Source organism: Haliaeetus albicilla, chromosome 3 (genome assembly GCF_947461875.1).
Source record: "Haliaeetus albicilla chromosome 3, bHalAlb1.1, whole genome shotgun sequence".
Taxonomy (NCBI): domain Eukaryota; kingdom Metazoa; phylum Chordata; class Aves; order Accipitriformes; family Accipitridae; genus Haliaeetus; species Haliaeetus albicilla.
Genome location: NC_091485.1, coordinates 23,152,673 through 23,166,898, shown reverse-complemented (window position 1 = coordinate 23,166,898; position 14,226 = coordinate 23,152,673). Strand labels below are relative to the sequence as shown.

General features: G+C 42.3%; 1 protein-coding gene across 1 annotated transcript in view; it reads left to right on the top strand.

The window, feature by feature from the left end:
- The window catches only part of EMILIN2 (elastin microfibril interfacer 2), a 33,658-nt gene extending 21,285 nt beyond the window's left edge, over positions 1–12,373 (top strand). The window contains exons 5-8 of the mRNA XM_069779098.1: positions 3,540–3,872; positions 4,456–4,494; positions 10,725–10,859; positions 11,640–12,373. Coding sequence (XP_069635199.1) covers positions 3,540–3,872; positions 4,456–4,494; positions 10,725–10,859; positions 11,640–11,977 — 845 coding nt within the window. The 3' untranslated portion in view covers positions 11,978–12,373. The remainder of the gene's footprint in view (positions 1–3,539; positions 3,873–4,455; positions 4,495–10,724; positions 10,860–11,639) is intronic.
- The last annotated feature ends 1,853 nt before the right edge of the window (positions 12,374–14,226 follow it).

Here is a 14,226-nt window from a genome sequence, read left to right as displayed (position 1 = left end):
CTGGTGAAGGCAGTGCAGCATCCTGCCGTACACAAGGCGGTGGTGGCGGCAGGCAGTGGTCCGCTCTAAGCATGTAGGAGACCACGCACAATGTGCTCACTAAGCTAATGTAATCCAGCAGCTCTTTGTCCACATTAAATGGTGACTGCCTGCAGCTCCATGTCACGTAGGGCACGTTGTGGTTATTGCACTTGGTGCCTCCCTGCAGGTACGTTTGCTCTTCAAATGGCGTAAAACTGAAAGCCATGTTAAAGTTAGTGGTCTCTTTTTAACTTACTGCTTATTCATACAGGTTCATGAAGTTTTCCAGGAATCAGAAGTGTGGTCTTGCAGCCAGAGACTGTGCTGGGAGTGCAGTTTGCTTTGGTTACGGTTATTTGACCTGAACTGCAATTCCTCTGGTAATTGTCTCTGTAGCAGGGTTACGGTCTAAGAAACCAAATGTATGCTCTGCATTACAGCACCAATAAAAGGCAACATAAAATCGTAGTGTTCTAGTGTGAATAGTCATATAGTGGATTCCTCTAGACTCCCTGTGAGCTTGTGAAAAATGGTACTTTGTAACTTAATTGTCAAATCCCTTTGGCATCTATAAGAAAATTCCAAGTCGGGTCTTTTTGGCCTCTTGTGAGTGCAGTCACAGATTCCTTTACTCGCTAGTTTCTTTTACACACTTTTTTGTGTGTGTTTTGGGGGCTGAGGAGAGCATGGTCGGGGCAGAATGGTACTAGAAACAGACACACCCCAAAGATCCACCCGCTTCATGCATCCAGGTTGCTGCTTATCTTCCTTCCCAGCAGACCATTCCTCCTGCAGTGAAATAACAGGTTAAAGCTGCCTGGCTGAACAAACTGAATAAAATAAAATATTTTTAAGAGGGGGGAGAGGAACAAAAGCATTCTTATTTTCAGCTGAGTAGGGAAACCTTTCCTTCCGTTTCAGTTACGGATGGGCATCTGAGTGCAGAAGCTGTTGTGTGACATGATAACCAAGTTGTCACTTACACCAGTGATGACAACTGGAGCAGCAAGGATGCTGCTGCTGAGGACAGTGTTACTGTTCTCACCTGTGTAATGATCTCAGCTCTGCTTTTTGCCTTCCCAGATAGATGGGAAGATGATGAGGAAGATTTCTGCTTTGTCCGCTGCACAGCAAAGCTTAAGCAGGTCCAGCTAGATTCACCCCAGCCTTCATCGGGGATTCATTTTCTCATTGCATTGTGAATTGAAAACATGTGTTACAGAATTCAGTGTCAGGATAGGGTGGCTCCAGTGTTACCAAGTGATTTATTGGTACTTTGTCTTGCTATGATGCATCTCAGTAGAAGAGGCCAAAAAGGTTGGCAAAGATGGCAGACCAAATCCCTCTCAACCCACACGTATCTGATTACTGGCACTTTAAGTTGAGCTTTAGGCAAGTAATTTGGGATTTAGCTTATGGAGGTGTAGTTGCATAATTCTGAGTATTGCAGTATTGATATTGCATGCAAGGAAGCAGTTTGCACAGGATATGGGATTTGAGCTGTTGATTATTATTTAAAGATTTAGAAAAGCAAGCAGAGAAATGTATTCATTTTCCCTGTGTCAGTCCAAGTCACTGTCTTAATAAAGCTCATCTTAATTGACTAGAGAAATGACAAGTACGTGCATCCCAAGGTAAAGTATTTTGTCAGTTTGTATTTTGAATGAGGTTAATCTGAAGATCTTAGTTGAAGGTCTAAATCTATGCCACTGTGGACAGAAGATGTCTCACTAAGTTAACAACTCTGTTAAACAATTCACTTTGATACTTTAAGCCTTTTTTCAAAAATTTTTATAAGTTTTTTTAATCCTGGGATTTTTATGAAGATAATGTTAATCTGTATAAAGTGAACATTTCACCCATTAGTCCTCTGCCTTGTGGATAGAGTTACCAAGTGAGCTTCAGTGCAGCTTTGTGGTGCATTGCTTGTATAAGTTTCAATTCTCATGGCAGTTAAAGTCAACCAGCAAAGCTCAGGAAGATTTTTTTCTAGCAGGCATATCTAGCAAATGAATACAGGTGGTGTGAGACTATGACTTCGGACAGCCTCTCAGTACTCTGGAAGGCTTACGTGGACTTTTTATGAGACTGAAAACAAGAAACGAGATTCACAAGGGTAAAGTGCAGGTGTCGAGTAGTCACAAACAGCACATGGGTTGCCAGCGACACCGTCTGGACCCCAGCCGTACATCATGGACAATACCTGCATGACTTGGTTGCAAGCTCTCACTCAAAGGCGCAGTTTAAGGCCCTGCTGGCAGTCCCCAGTTATGCAGCAGAGCCAGGGAAAGCCTCACACCATGTCTGCTCCTAGGTACAGCCATTCGGTTTAGCCCTAGCCACTGATGAATTTACCCAGGCTGATTTTGGACTGTGATAAGTGCTTCATTCTGACCACTGAGACATCAGAGCGGTGGTCTCCACTGTGGACCATGGCAAGCATCTCTGGTGTGACAAGTTGCATCAGATAAATTTGCAAGGGGATGTTTGTCCGTTTCCCCAGACACTCAATTCTATCCCTGCACCTAAAGCCATGCTTTTAGTCTCAAAATGCAATCAAAATAACAAATGCTAATATTCAATTTAGAATTAAATTCTAATTATTCTGTGTAAAAGCTGTCATTGCATCTGCTGAAATCTGCACATTTGTAAATTCCTGTTCTTAATGTAGATGTAATTGAACTTCATTCTTGGGAGGACATTGCATCCTTAAATGCCATCTAAGACTTCGTTTTTATGAATAAGCCTTAATTTCTATAAAGGGCTTAGAACTGGACCAGATACACAAATGTAGCTGTGTCAGCGCTGTTCAACCCTGATGTCATATGTGTTGGCTGCCCTACTGGAAAAGTCTTTTAATGGTAGCTCTTCTCTTTAAACAGTAAAAGTTTTTCTGGTAGATTATAACCTAGGGTTCTGCCTTCATTGTCAGAAAATATTAGTAATGGGAGTACTTGGAATTTTAAGTTTGTTGCTTTTCAAAGTAGGGAAAAAAACCCCTGTAAGTCAGTGCTCATTTACTCAGGTTTTTTGCTGTGGGTACTTTTCTTTATGGTAGCGCTGAAGGGTCAGCCTTGTGCTAGGTGTTACGCAAGTACAGAGTCAAAAGTAGGAGTGATGGGCAGGAGGTGTTCAGGAGAACTGAAGTGAAGGTAGAGGGGGAGCACACAATGGAGATTAAAGCACTGGTGGGAACAGGTGTGCTACACAGCCCACTTGGTGCAGAAAGTCAAAGCTGGACTAGTGGGTTAGTTCATGGGTTATGTGACTGCTGCTTGTCCTGTCTCCAGGCTGTCTTCATTCCTTTCCCTGTGTCCCAGGCTGGGAAAGAAGGGAGTCTGTAGTACTGCAAGGGTGGAATGGAGTTTTGCCAATGCAGTCTTGGGTCTGAGGGGAAAGGTGGCCTGAAATTGAGTCCTGTTTTATTTTGAAGTATTTTTTTTACAAAAATATGGAATATTTTATACTATTTTAGGCGAATAATTCTGTATCTTTCCTCTTCTTTCATAATTTCAAAGGGCAATCAGAAGTACCACGGCAGCCATTGCCACCAAGACCACCTCTGCAGCCTCAACCTGGCATATCCCTGCTGCCATCAAGGCCAAGGATACAACCCCCGCGACAGAGGACCCCTCTTCAGCCATCACAGCCAAGACCTCTTCCGCACCCAGTGCTGCCAGGGTCAGGAGTTGTGCCATTTCTGCCCGGAACAACCGGGATCATCCTGGAGACTGGAGAGGCAGGGCCTCCTGGCACTGTTTTAATGTCAGGAAGAGGGAGGCTTAGGAGTGTGGACGGTCAGGCTGGTCAAAGTACCATGCCCATTGCTGAAGGGTATGCTGGAGCACCAGGTGAGAGAACCAAACTAACAGTGAATCACTCCCATCTTAAGTGGAATGGACATGTTAGGTCTTCCTAGAGGGGTGACACTGAGATCTGTTGTGCTTTACCAGGCACCTTTCAGCCTTTCATGGATGCCAGTTATAGCTATTGCCATTGGGAATGGGTTTACGGCAGAGGCGATTTCTGAATAGGCCTTTGCAGCCTCCAGCTGGCTACAGAAGTAGGGGAAATGCGTTCAGTGCCAGTTTTGTTGTCTTTGCCAAGGCTGCACTAAGCATGAGGTCAGCAGAGCTGATGTAAATCCTTGGTAACTACTGCAATCTTTGCCATTAAGGAAACTTAAATTATATTTTTTTTCTTGCTGTAGTGCTCGCAATGGATTTAGTACATTGTAGTAAGAATTTGTTTCCCTTTGCTGTGGCAGCCCCAGCTTAATTGATAATTGAGCATTACGTAGGAGATGCTATTTGGTAGCTACTTCAGTAAGTTGCTGTTTGGTAACAAAGGGTGCTTTTTAGAATACTGCAGCAATATTTTGTCATAATGTACTCCATTATGTACTGTGTGACACATACTGCTTTTTCTTTGTAGGATATCCAAAGTTATTTCCTCCTACCACGGACTCGCAAGGTAAGGTGACTGTTACCTGGAAAATCTTTACACAGGTACTTCATGTTTATTTCAGTCCCTGAAAAGTCACGGTTGAGAGAACAAATCTGACAGATTTTTGCTATACCTAAGCATTAAAACATAATCTGCATCCTTTGAAAAGATTATTTTTTTGAGGTTTGGAAAAATAATTCATTTGGGGTTATTGTTACTTACTTCAGTGTTTTTTTTTAAATACAGAGGGTTTCTAGTTCCAAGCAAATGTCAGTATTGACCTTTTTTTTCCTTTTAAAAGAGAAAATACATATTTCTTTCTGATAATTTTAATATTTCATTAATAAGATATGAATAAGGCCAAGACTAAGATCTTGAAACACTGTTAGTATCTGAGCTAGTGCATGACTTCGTCTTCCTCATGGGAGAGTTTCTGGCTTTGTTAGAATCACGAGGGCTCGTGTTCTTAACTTCAGTGAAAGTAGTAGTGCTGCCACTGACAACCACAATTTAAAAAAGTTCAAAATGCAGTTTTCTTGGTTTCTTGGTGTTTTGGTTTTTTTTTAAATAATTGTTAATATCACAGTTTATGTATGGATTTGTATGGTAAACAGGTATAAATCTTGTGTGGGACATGCTAGTTGGCCTTGATAAATACGTTGATTGGGTGCTGCCTGCCCTACAACCTCATAGTCAAGATATTATCAAACCCTGGGGAATGGTATCCTGGATCAAATGGAATATTCCCACACCCTCTTCAAAAAGAATTATTTCATCTAAATTTGAGGAAATATGAGAAATAGATGAAAATAAAACATTAGAGCTTTATGGCATCAAAAATCCTACCCTTGGGACTTGGTTTGATGGCCCTAACAAAATCACAGATACACATCCTGAAGACTGGTCTGGGGACTGACAAAAAGAGTTGTAAAGAGTTCACACTGTAATTCTGGTCTAATTAAAAATCTGTCATAGCCTTACAGCAATCTTTTTGGATTTGAGGATGGTGGTGGTAAGAACAAGCAGCAATAGATGAGGCTTTTGGAAGAGGATGAGAAATAAAGAAATGTTCGTTTATCTTGATGCCAGCAAAGCCAATATAGATGTCTAGATTTCTGTGATAAATGGATTTCCTGGGGGGTTTCTTCCACTTTGTACAACCTATTGCCATTTATAGACAGCAGTATTTTAATATATGTATGCTGAAACTGTGTGAAACAGTAGGTCAAAAAGGCAGGGTGTGGCAGGCAGCGTGCCTGTTTGCTGCTTGGTGGAACATGTTACACAAGAAACGTTATCACCCTAGGATTCAGAGAGGTGGGCTTGACCAAGGAGTTCCTTTTCCTGATCCATGCCCCTGAAGACCTATCTAAATACAAGATATACCTGCTGATCTGTCCTATAACTTCCCCCAAAATGTCTTGCAAACCCCAATAGCAGGTGCCGTCATAGAAAACAGAGGTAAGGATGGTACAAATAGCTATTAGACTTCTGTGGAGTTAGAGCATTTACATCCACTGTCCCTAATCATCAGTGTCTGCTTACAGACAGCAAAGAGAGCGAGCATTCTGGGACAGAATTCAGCAGTTAACAGTGTTGTGGAAATTAACAGCTGGGGAAGGGAAGATTTTTGGCTTATTGGAGGAGGAACTTAATGCTTAAATCAAGGAGTCCTTAATATATAATTTGTGCAGGACAATAGTTTATGATGTCTTGTGGTACTGAAATTCAAATTTGAAAGAAGATCAGACCTTCTTGTACTGTAATTCCTAATATAAGAAGCTTGTACTATTAAATTGGCCTTCTGAGTACTCCCTTTCATTTCTGTTTCTGAATAGCTTCTGTTACATAAAAGCACTGCTCAGGAAGAAGTTCAGGGCTCCAACTCTGTCCTCTGGGATTAAACTAGCCCACTTTAGTACTCTTATTGAATGCTGAGGCACGATTTGCATACTGTCAATACCTAAGTATTTCTTGAGTTTTTCAGATTCATTAGCTATCTCTTTGCATGCATCTCACAACATTGTAGGTAGAGACCTTCAAGGACTTAAAAGTATTTAATGAGAGAGTATAAGGTACAATATTCCATATTAGCTCTTTCACAGGCAAGGAGTTCATGACAAAGGTGAGTTAAGTGTCAGGACCTAAGTGCATCCACCTAATCTCTTTTAATACAGAAAGAGTTGAACCAATTGTTATTTAAAGAAACATCAGCGGCAAATGTTATTGAAGCATGACAGTTTTACAGTTATGAGGATTTTTGTTTGCTGGAGCAAAGAAAATTGCAGGAGGCAGAAGTAATGAATTGGCTGATGAACTGCTCTGGGAACTGATGAGAAAACGCTTGTAAGATCCCAGGTCACACAACTAGGCAAGGACAGAGCCAAGCAGAGGATTTCGACGTTCTGATCAGCATACAGAGGATCACAGTGAAAAAAATTCACTGAAAGCACGAATTGTCTTTTCCACCCTCCCCCTTCATCCAGTCTGCAGTGTTGCTTGTGTCCTTAACCCTGCACCTTCAATGGAGGGTGGTTGCTCCTCTCTCAAAGAAACACCTTGTACAGTGTAATAAACAGCTGAGCTAGTGAGCCCTACTGCTGTGCGAACGCTGCTGTATATATCCACGCAGATAAAGGGCTAATTTTGGTTTGGGCTTTTTAATTCTTCTTACTTGTCAGATACTCAGCCATCTTTACTTTCTCCATGTGACTCCAGGCAGCAAGTCTGTAGGACACGTTTCAAATATTAAAGGCATGATGTTACTGTAATGTAAGATTTATGTTGTTGCAGGTGGTCCTTGATTTGAAGAAAGAGTTTACTGAATGCATAAATTACCCTGCCGTGCTTGTGACGCGTTCTGCTGCATGTTTAGCTCTTTCTTTTGATCATTAGACAGGGAGCAGTATTCTTGTTAGTACACATCAGTGGTCTAGCACAGGGGAAAGCATGTTTGCTGACTTTGAGGTGAAGAACATCTGATCACCCGCAGTTGCACTAGTGGTTGTGTTTCGCTGCTGTTTGCATGAAAGAACAGTGCAACTCACAGAAGCACGCTGAAGGATGGCGTAGGAGATGGGTATTTGTGTAAGGAGCGGTAGGTAAGTGCTAGGGCAAACCTCTTGCTGCGATGTGAAAGGTAGGAGTTGTAAGAGCAGAGAGAGCTGTTACTAACAGACTCGGGAGAAAAGTAGCTGTGTCTTCATAACACACTGAGCAAGTTATCATCTGCATTAGAAACACTGTGACTTAGCAGAGCTAATGGGCCCAGCTTCATTGAGCACTGGCTCATGGAAATCAGTGTGGCACTGTGCTGTGCTTCATGGCCATCCCATAATCAGCAGGAATGGTCTTGAAAATGAGAGGTGTTAGTCTCAAACTGAAGAGTTAAAAAAAAAAAAAAAAAAAAGTGAGGAGGTGATAAATTGCTGATATTTTTGTCCCATTTGCTCTAACTGAAATTATGCACTTTGCCTTCATTTAGATTTAGGAGTATTGGCCAAGCAGAGGAAATCTGACATATCCTCCGTACTCCTGCGATATGCAAAGGCATCATAAGTGCACACTGACAAATGAATTACATACTGATGGTCTCTTCTGTGTAGACTCTTGAAGAATCCTTATTCCAGTTGCTGAGCAATTGTCAGCAGCACCATCACGCTCTTTTTTTTTTTTCTCCTTTCATCTTGATAGAAAATGCCTATGCTGTGCAGTTTTGTTTTTCTTGAATTGTTGTTTTTTCTTCTTCTTCTTTTCCTCTTTCAGGCCCTTGGGCTCTGTGGGAGGCATGAACTGTGCTGGGAAGTCAAAAGAGAGGTGGAGAACCAGAAATACAACTGCAGATGGGTGGAAGTAGATGTAACCTAACAAAGGCCACCCATGTATCTTTGGTCTTTTGACTCCCAAGAATGCCTTATACTAGCTTAGGTTGCCATGAACATGCATACCTGCTCCTGCTTATGTATAAATATATATCAAGTGAAACCTTCTTGAATAGGTCTAAAGTCAGAGTTTTTTTCCTCCCCCAGAAGCTGTAAAACTGTGGTTGAATCTTTTGTGAAACTTTTTGTCTGCCTCGCAGTTTCTTCATCAGAGCTGTGCATGTGGTTCCCAGCTTTTAAATGCTTTAAAACTTTTCTTCCTGATTTTTATAATTCCACAACACTAACTGCTTAGGTGAAAGCAGTTTCCAAGCCTGGACCTTGCCTAGAGAAGCTGAACTTTGATCTTTGCATGAAGGAAAGTGTTTGCAAGTGGGGGCATGTAAGGGAAGGTGGTTCACCTCTCTTTAAAGTTCTGCAAAAGCACTGCTGAGAGCTGCAGTTCCAGCTGGAAGCAGGGAGGAGGGTGGGAGACATGTTGCGTCTTCACTGTGCCTCCTTATATTGCCCACTGAACCGATCTACAGGTTATTTAGATGGGTTTAAGATTTCTCCTTTGGACAAACACAGATGGTGTGCTGAACTAGGCTGCAGGGCTGAAGCAATTTCAGCAGCAAACTCCAATAACTATTCTAGCAATTAGTGCAGGAAAATCTTGAAGGAAGCCATGGTGAGCCAGGGTAGGAGTCGCTCCCTTATTCAGATGACACCAACCTGAACAGAACTGGAGCTACTCCAAGTGGAGAGGACAGCATTTCTGGGCAGGCAGCAAATAGTTTGTGCTATCTGTGCAGTATGACTTCAGGGGAGAGAAACCTTTCTGAGTGAGCCAGCAAGAAGTTTGTTGAGGTGCTTTTCAGTTTATTTGAGTGTCAGGGTAAGCTGAGAATATAAAGAGAGGCTTTCTGTAAGTAGTGGGGCATTAAGGTGCTGGAGCTTTACAGAAGCTGCTTAAGTAAGTAGACTTCCTGCAATTAATTTTGGTCCTTTCAAATAACCTCATCTTAGCTTACAGGAGCACCTGCAGGCGCACTGGCAGGTAGGAGTAATGAAAAAGGGCTTCTGTCTGTTTTCTGAGCATGAGACAAAATATTGAATAAGGAGATTTCCAAAGATATATGAGGCAGCTGGTTACTAGCCCCTGAGGGAAATCATGGTAGTTATTTGCCATTTCTGAAGTTGCAGGCATGTCTTCCCCTTGCCTTCCCCTTCTACCCCCCCATGCCAAATTATTCAGAAAAAAAAAATGGATAGCAGAGCATTTGTATATCCACATTTTAAGTGAAGTTTTGTCACTTTTTAACTTCAGTTTTTAAGTGATATAATCTGAATTGAACATTGGTTGCTGATGGGCATCTCAGGTTGAGAGGAAGAGAAAACCAAACATCTATTTTAAATGCAGAAGAAGCAGAGGTGAAACAGCAGGGAGAAGACATGGATCCTAACCTGAACAAGGTAGAACAGAAAGAGCAACTGAGGACAACTTTAAGTGTATTTGTTGTTTACTTAATTGCCCAAACAAAGCAACAAGAGTTGACTACTTCTAGCAGTGTGTCCTGCCTTTGGGGAAATGTTTAGAGGGAAGGGAACTGAAATGGGACTAATAAGTGGTCGATCACTAAACAGTTGCCATTAAGTCAGTCTGTTAAAAGTAAAAATTTGTCTTAATTGTCCAAATTGTATTTTGTCCAACACCAGTCTAACAGCAATGTTTAGCTAGTAAGTAGATAGCCACTGTAAAATACCTAAGTGTCCGTTGGATCTGCTGAGAAAAGAAAAAATTGTGGAGTGAGAAGTCCCTCAAAAGAGAAGTGCTGGAGAGAGAGAAAAGCCCCAGTGATGGTCCTCTTTGCTTTAATACCGAAGTGTTACTTCTTGTAGATATTTTCACTAGCCTTCGGCAGAGAAGGTCAAAGATCTAAGTTGCGCACAGCTTTTCGGCATGACTAGGAAAGCTGACATGAGCTGTACCCCTTCAGCACTCCTGTTGCCATTGTGATAGTGTCGGGGAGCGGAGATGTCCAAGGGCAGCCTCAATTCTGAAGAAGGTTCATGGCAGAAGCATTGTTAAATTGGGAGGTAGTAGGATTTCCACTGCCAGTGTTTACAAGCCATGTACCTTTTCCTTAGAAGGAAAAAAACAGGGGGGAGGCTGTGGCCAAGGGGGGAATTTTATGGTACTCAATAAATTTTATGGTGAGACACCTGGGACCTAGTCCAGCAATATGTGTTCTGCTAATTCTGGCATCCCTCAAGTGACAGGGTTAGTCCAAGTGGAGTATGTGCAGGAACAGAGACACTGGATTATAAACCATCACAGGGAGAGTCTGTTTGTCATCCTGATGTGACTCTGACTCATGTTGTTACCCACTTCAGGACCTGCTGCTGCTGCGGCCTCTCTGGTGTCATTTTCTGCTGGGCTCACGCAGAAGCCTTTCTCCAGTGATGTCGGCGTGGTTCACTTTAACAAAGTGCTTGTGAATGATGGGGACTGTTATAACCCCAATACAGGTAACAGCCAAAGGACAGACCCGCAGAGATGCCAGATGGGCACTAGCATGGGTTACCAGTGTTTGATGCTATCTCAGGCCTTGCTGGTGCATTGAACAAACAAAATAAGTCCATCTAAACCAGACACACCAGGGTAAAAGCTTCCTGTGGATATGGACAGGCATGCACTTTGCCACTGCTCTTTTTCCACAACTGTCCAGTAATACTGAGGCCCATCTAACCTCTACGTCTCCTCTGCCACCATGGCTGGTTGTGCTCCTCACCCCACCTCAGGCCACCTGAGCCCAGGTAGCAGAGGTGAGGTTCCTTGCTAATCCACTTCACTGCATCTCAGCCAGCTGGGTCATCCAGGGGAAAGGAGGTGATATATAACTGCCTCCCCAGCAGCAGTAACTGCGGGCTGCCTCCTTCTCAAGCAGAGTGTCATGTCACTTGAAAGTGTTAGGTGTACCTTAACCTACTGGGGACTTGCACACCATCTGGGTGCCTCTCACTTCTTCACCCAGCTCTAAGTAGTGGCAGCTGCTTAGGCCAGGAGGTTCCTGAATGTGGACAAAACCTGCTTCTGTCCCGAAGGACTGGTGGGCTGTAACACAAAAGCAGCAACCCTTTGCCCTAATGATGGCTGTCAGTTGGTCAGCTGCCCAGGCTGACCTTGTCACAGTTACCTATACATAGTAGTGGGTAACCCATGTTGCTTTATGTTTGTCATCATGCTTAGAATGATCAGGTCTCCATTTTAAATAACTCTGAAAAGCTCAGTCTGTCTGTCTTCTGCAGGCATTTTCACATCACCGTACGAAGGGCGCTACCTGATCACTGCCGTGCTGGCTCCAGAGAGGGATGAGTACATAGAAGCAGTGCTGTCCGTCTCCAATGCAAGCGTGGCTCAGCTCCACACAGCTGGGTACAGAAGGGAACTGCTGGAGTATCACAAACCCTACTCAGGGAAACGAACCTGTGGTGGTCCTGGGACGTTCCACCTTGTTCTTCACCTCAAAGCAGGAGATGAAGTCAACATCGTCGTAACGGGAGGCAAACTGGCCTACACAGACTCTGATGAAATGTACTCCACGTTTAGTGGAGTTCTCCTTTATCCTTCCATTTCTCATGTTTAGGTTTACCTTGAACAGGAGAGAAGGGTAAGATATTCAGAGAAATTAAGTGTAATAAAATTCAAAGCTTTAATATATTCAGTTTATATATTTGATTTCAGTGATGGGTTTATAGTCTATACTGAGACCTTTTCCTTGTCCCCTGTTTCCAGAGGTAGCTACAAAAGACATGTTTCTGTAGCTAAATTAACTCCTTTCCAAGCCCTTGTTTACCTGTACAAGAACTGTTAAACAACAAATATGTTCTCAGTAGGTGCTTTTCCACTGTGCTCTTGCTATTCCCTATTAAATTGCCTTTGCTGTTTTCTCCCTAGTTTATCAAAGTTTACATCTTCACTGAAGTTTACAGTTGTGGTCAGCTATTTTCATGTTTTCAGTAAAACAGGGTCAAGAAAGTGATGTTGTATTGGACGTAGTTGATGACTTCCTTAGTCCTTGTGGTGTTTAATAATATTTTGGGTCAAGTGCATTTGCATAAACAATTTGTTCAAAGCAACTGCTAACCATGGTGGTGCAAAGCAAAATGATACTTATCTGCATCAGTTTTCTTTTTTCCCTTCAGGGCCAAACACAGTGCTAAGAGACAAGTGACTCATTCCACTCAAATGGAAGCAGCTGTGTAAGGAGAAACTTACCTTGCCTCAGCTTTCCACTGGGCAGACATGAGTGTAAGGTGCAGTTGCTACTACTGAAAGATTTAGAATGGTTATTTTCAATTGATACAGTAAAAAAAGATGACGATCAGTTAAGCATGATGCTCTTGAGATTAACGCTTGGTGCTTGAAATGAATAAACCAGGTCATAAAACTCTAGATCATCTGTGCTTAGCTAGAAAAATGGTAATTTTGAAACTGTTAAAAAATTTTACAAAGTTTGTTTCTGGCATTCCTACAGTATTTGCATTACAAAGGAAGTTTTGTCTTTGTTGCATTGTAGAAAACAAATCAGAGGAAAAAGTGTTGATACAGGAAAAGAGTCTTATTAGCCCATACTGTCAAATGCACAAACCAGCCATCTGCGCTAAGTCTTGCTGTGACAGCCTGCTGCATCAGTGCTTTTGAGCGAGGCTTGTTTTAATATTCAGCATCTGTTATATAAACAGATGAAGCAACTTTCTTAGCTTAAACAGATAAATACATTTGAGACAACAGTGGTTTATTTCTCATACTAGTCCCTTCTCAGTGGAGGTAACAAAAATGTTTTGGCTCTTTTGAGTTAGCATTTTGATCTCTTTCATGTCTGAAAAAAAATCCAGCAATGCTTTACTGAGAGCAGGACTATTCAGCTGTCACCTATAGATTCTTATATAAACTGATCTTCTTAATAGTCTATTCATGCTGTATAGAGTTGTATTTATTGTAGTGGTTTGTGTAGTATATTTTCCTTCTTACAAATCCAGAACAGCTGTTCATAGCCTTAGAACAAACAATTCCTTTAGGTGAAGGGAGAACTCCCCATGCTGCTTACAGCATGGGTACAAGTTTAGCTGAAGCCCTTCCCATGTGAGGAGGCCAGATGAAGGCTTATGCCTTTGTTGCTTAGTTTTGGAATAGATACTCCCTACTAACTGTGTTTCCAGGCGATGAGATGGGGCCTTCCCACAACAAACTATCACATCCTGGAAGTTGAGCAGCTTTTGAGAAAAGCAGGCAGAAAAAGCTCTCTCTCCACAGAGGAGCTCAGAGTTGGTCCCTGTGCAGCTAAGATCGCACTGGAGGAGTTGTGAACACAGGAAGGAAATTGTGAGTGGAGTTTTAAAGCACCTGGTTTAGGAAGATCTCTTGGCACCTGATTTGCAGAATGACAGTGTTACTGATAAGCAGAAGCTAGGACTGGATATATTTTGTAGCAGGAAGGCTGTTAGTAGCCAAAGGTGTACAGTGAACTTGCACTTCACAGCTTGATAAAGGGAGCTACCCCTGTCTCATTTCCCTATCCATTTGTCTTGACCTGTGCTGGAACATGAGGCATTAGCATGCACTGAGCAAGCACCTGCTTGTTCAAGAGGGGCTTAGTTTTCTTTTGTCCTAAATGAACAGCCCCTTTCTGTCCCATGCCTTTCTAGGTCTCAAAATTGAAGGGGCAGACAGGAAAGACTTTTTTCTGTGTTTTCAAAAGCCAATTACATCAACCACTTTTTTTTTAAACATAATTTCTTGTTACGTATGAAAGCCAGAGAAGCACTTTTCCTTTTAGGATATTTTTCACTCGCCTCAAGAAAGTTGTGTTCTCTAAGAAGTTGGCTCCAGACT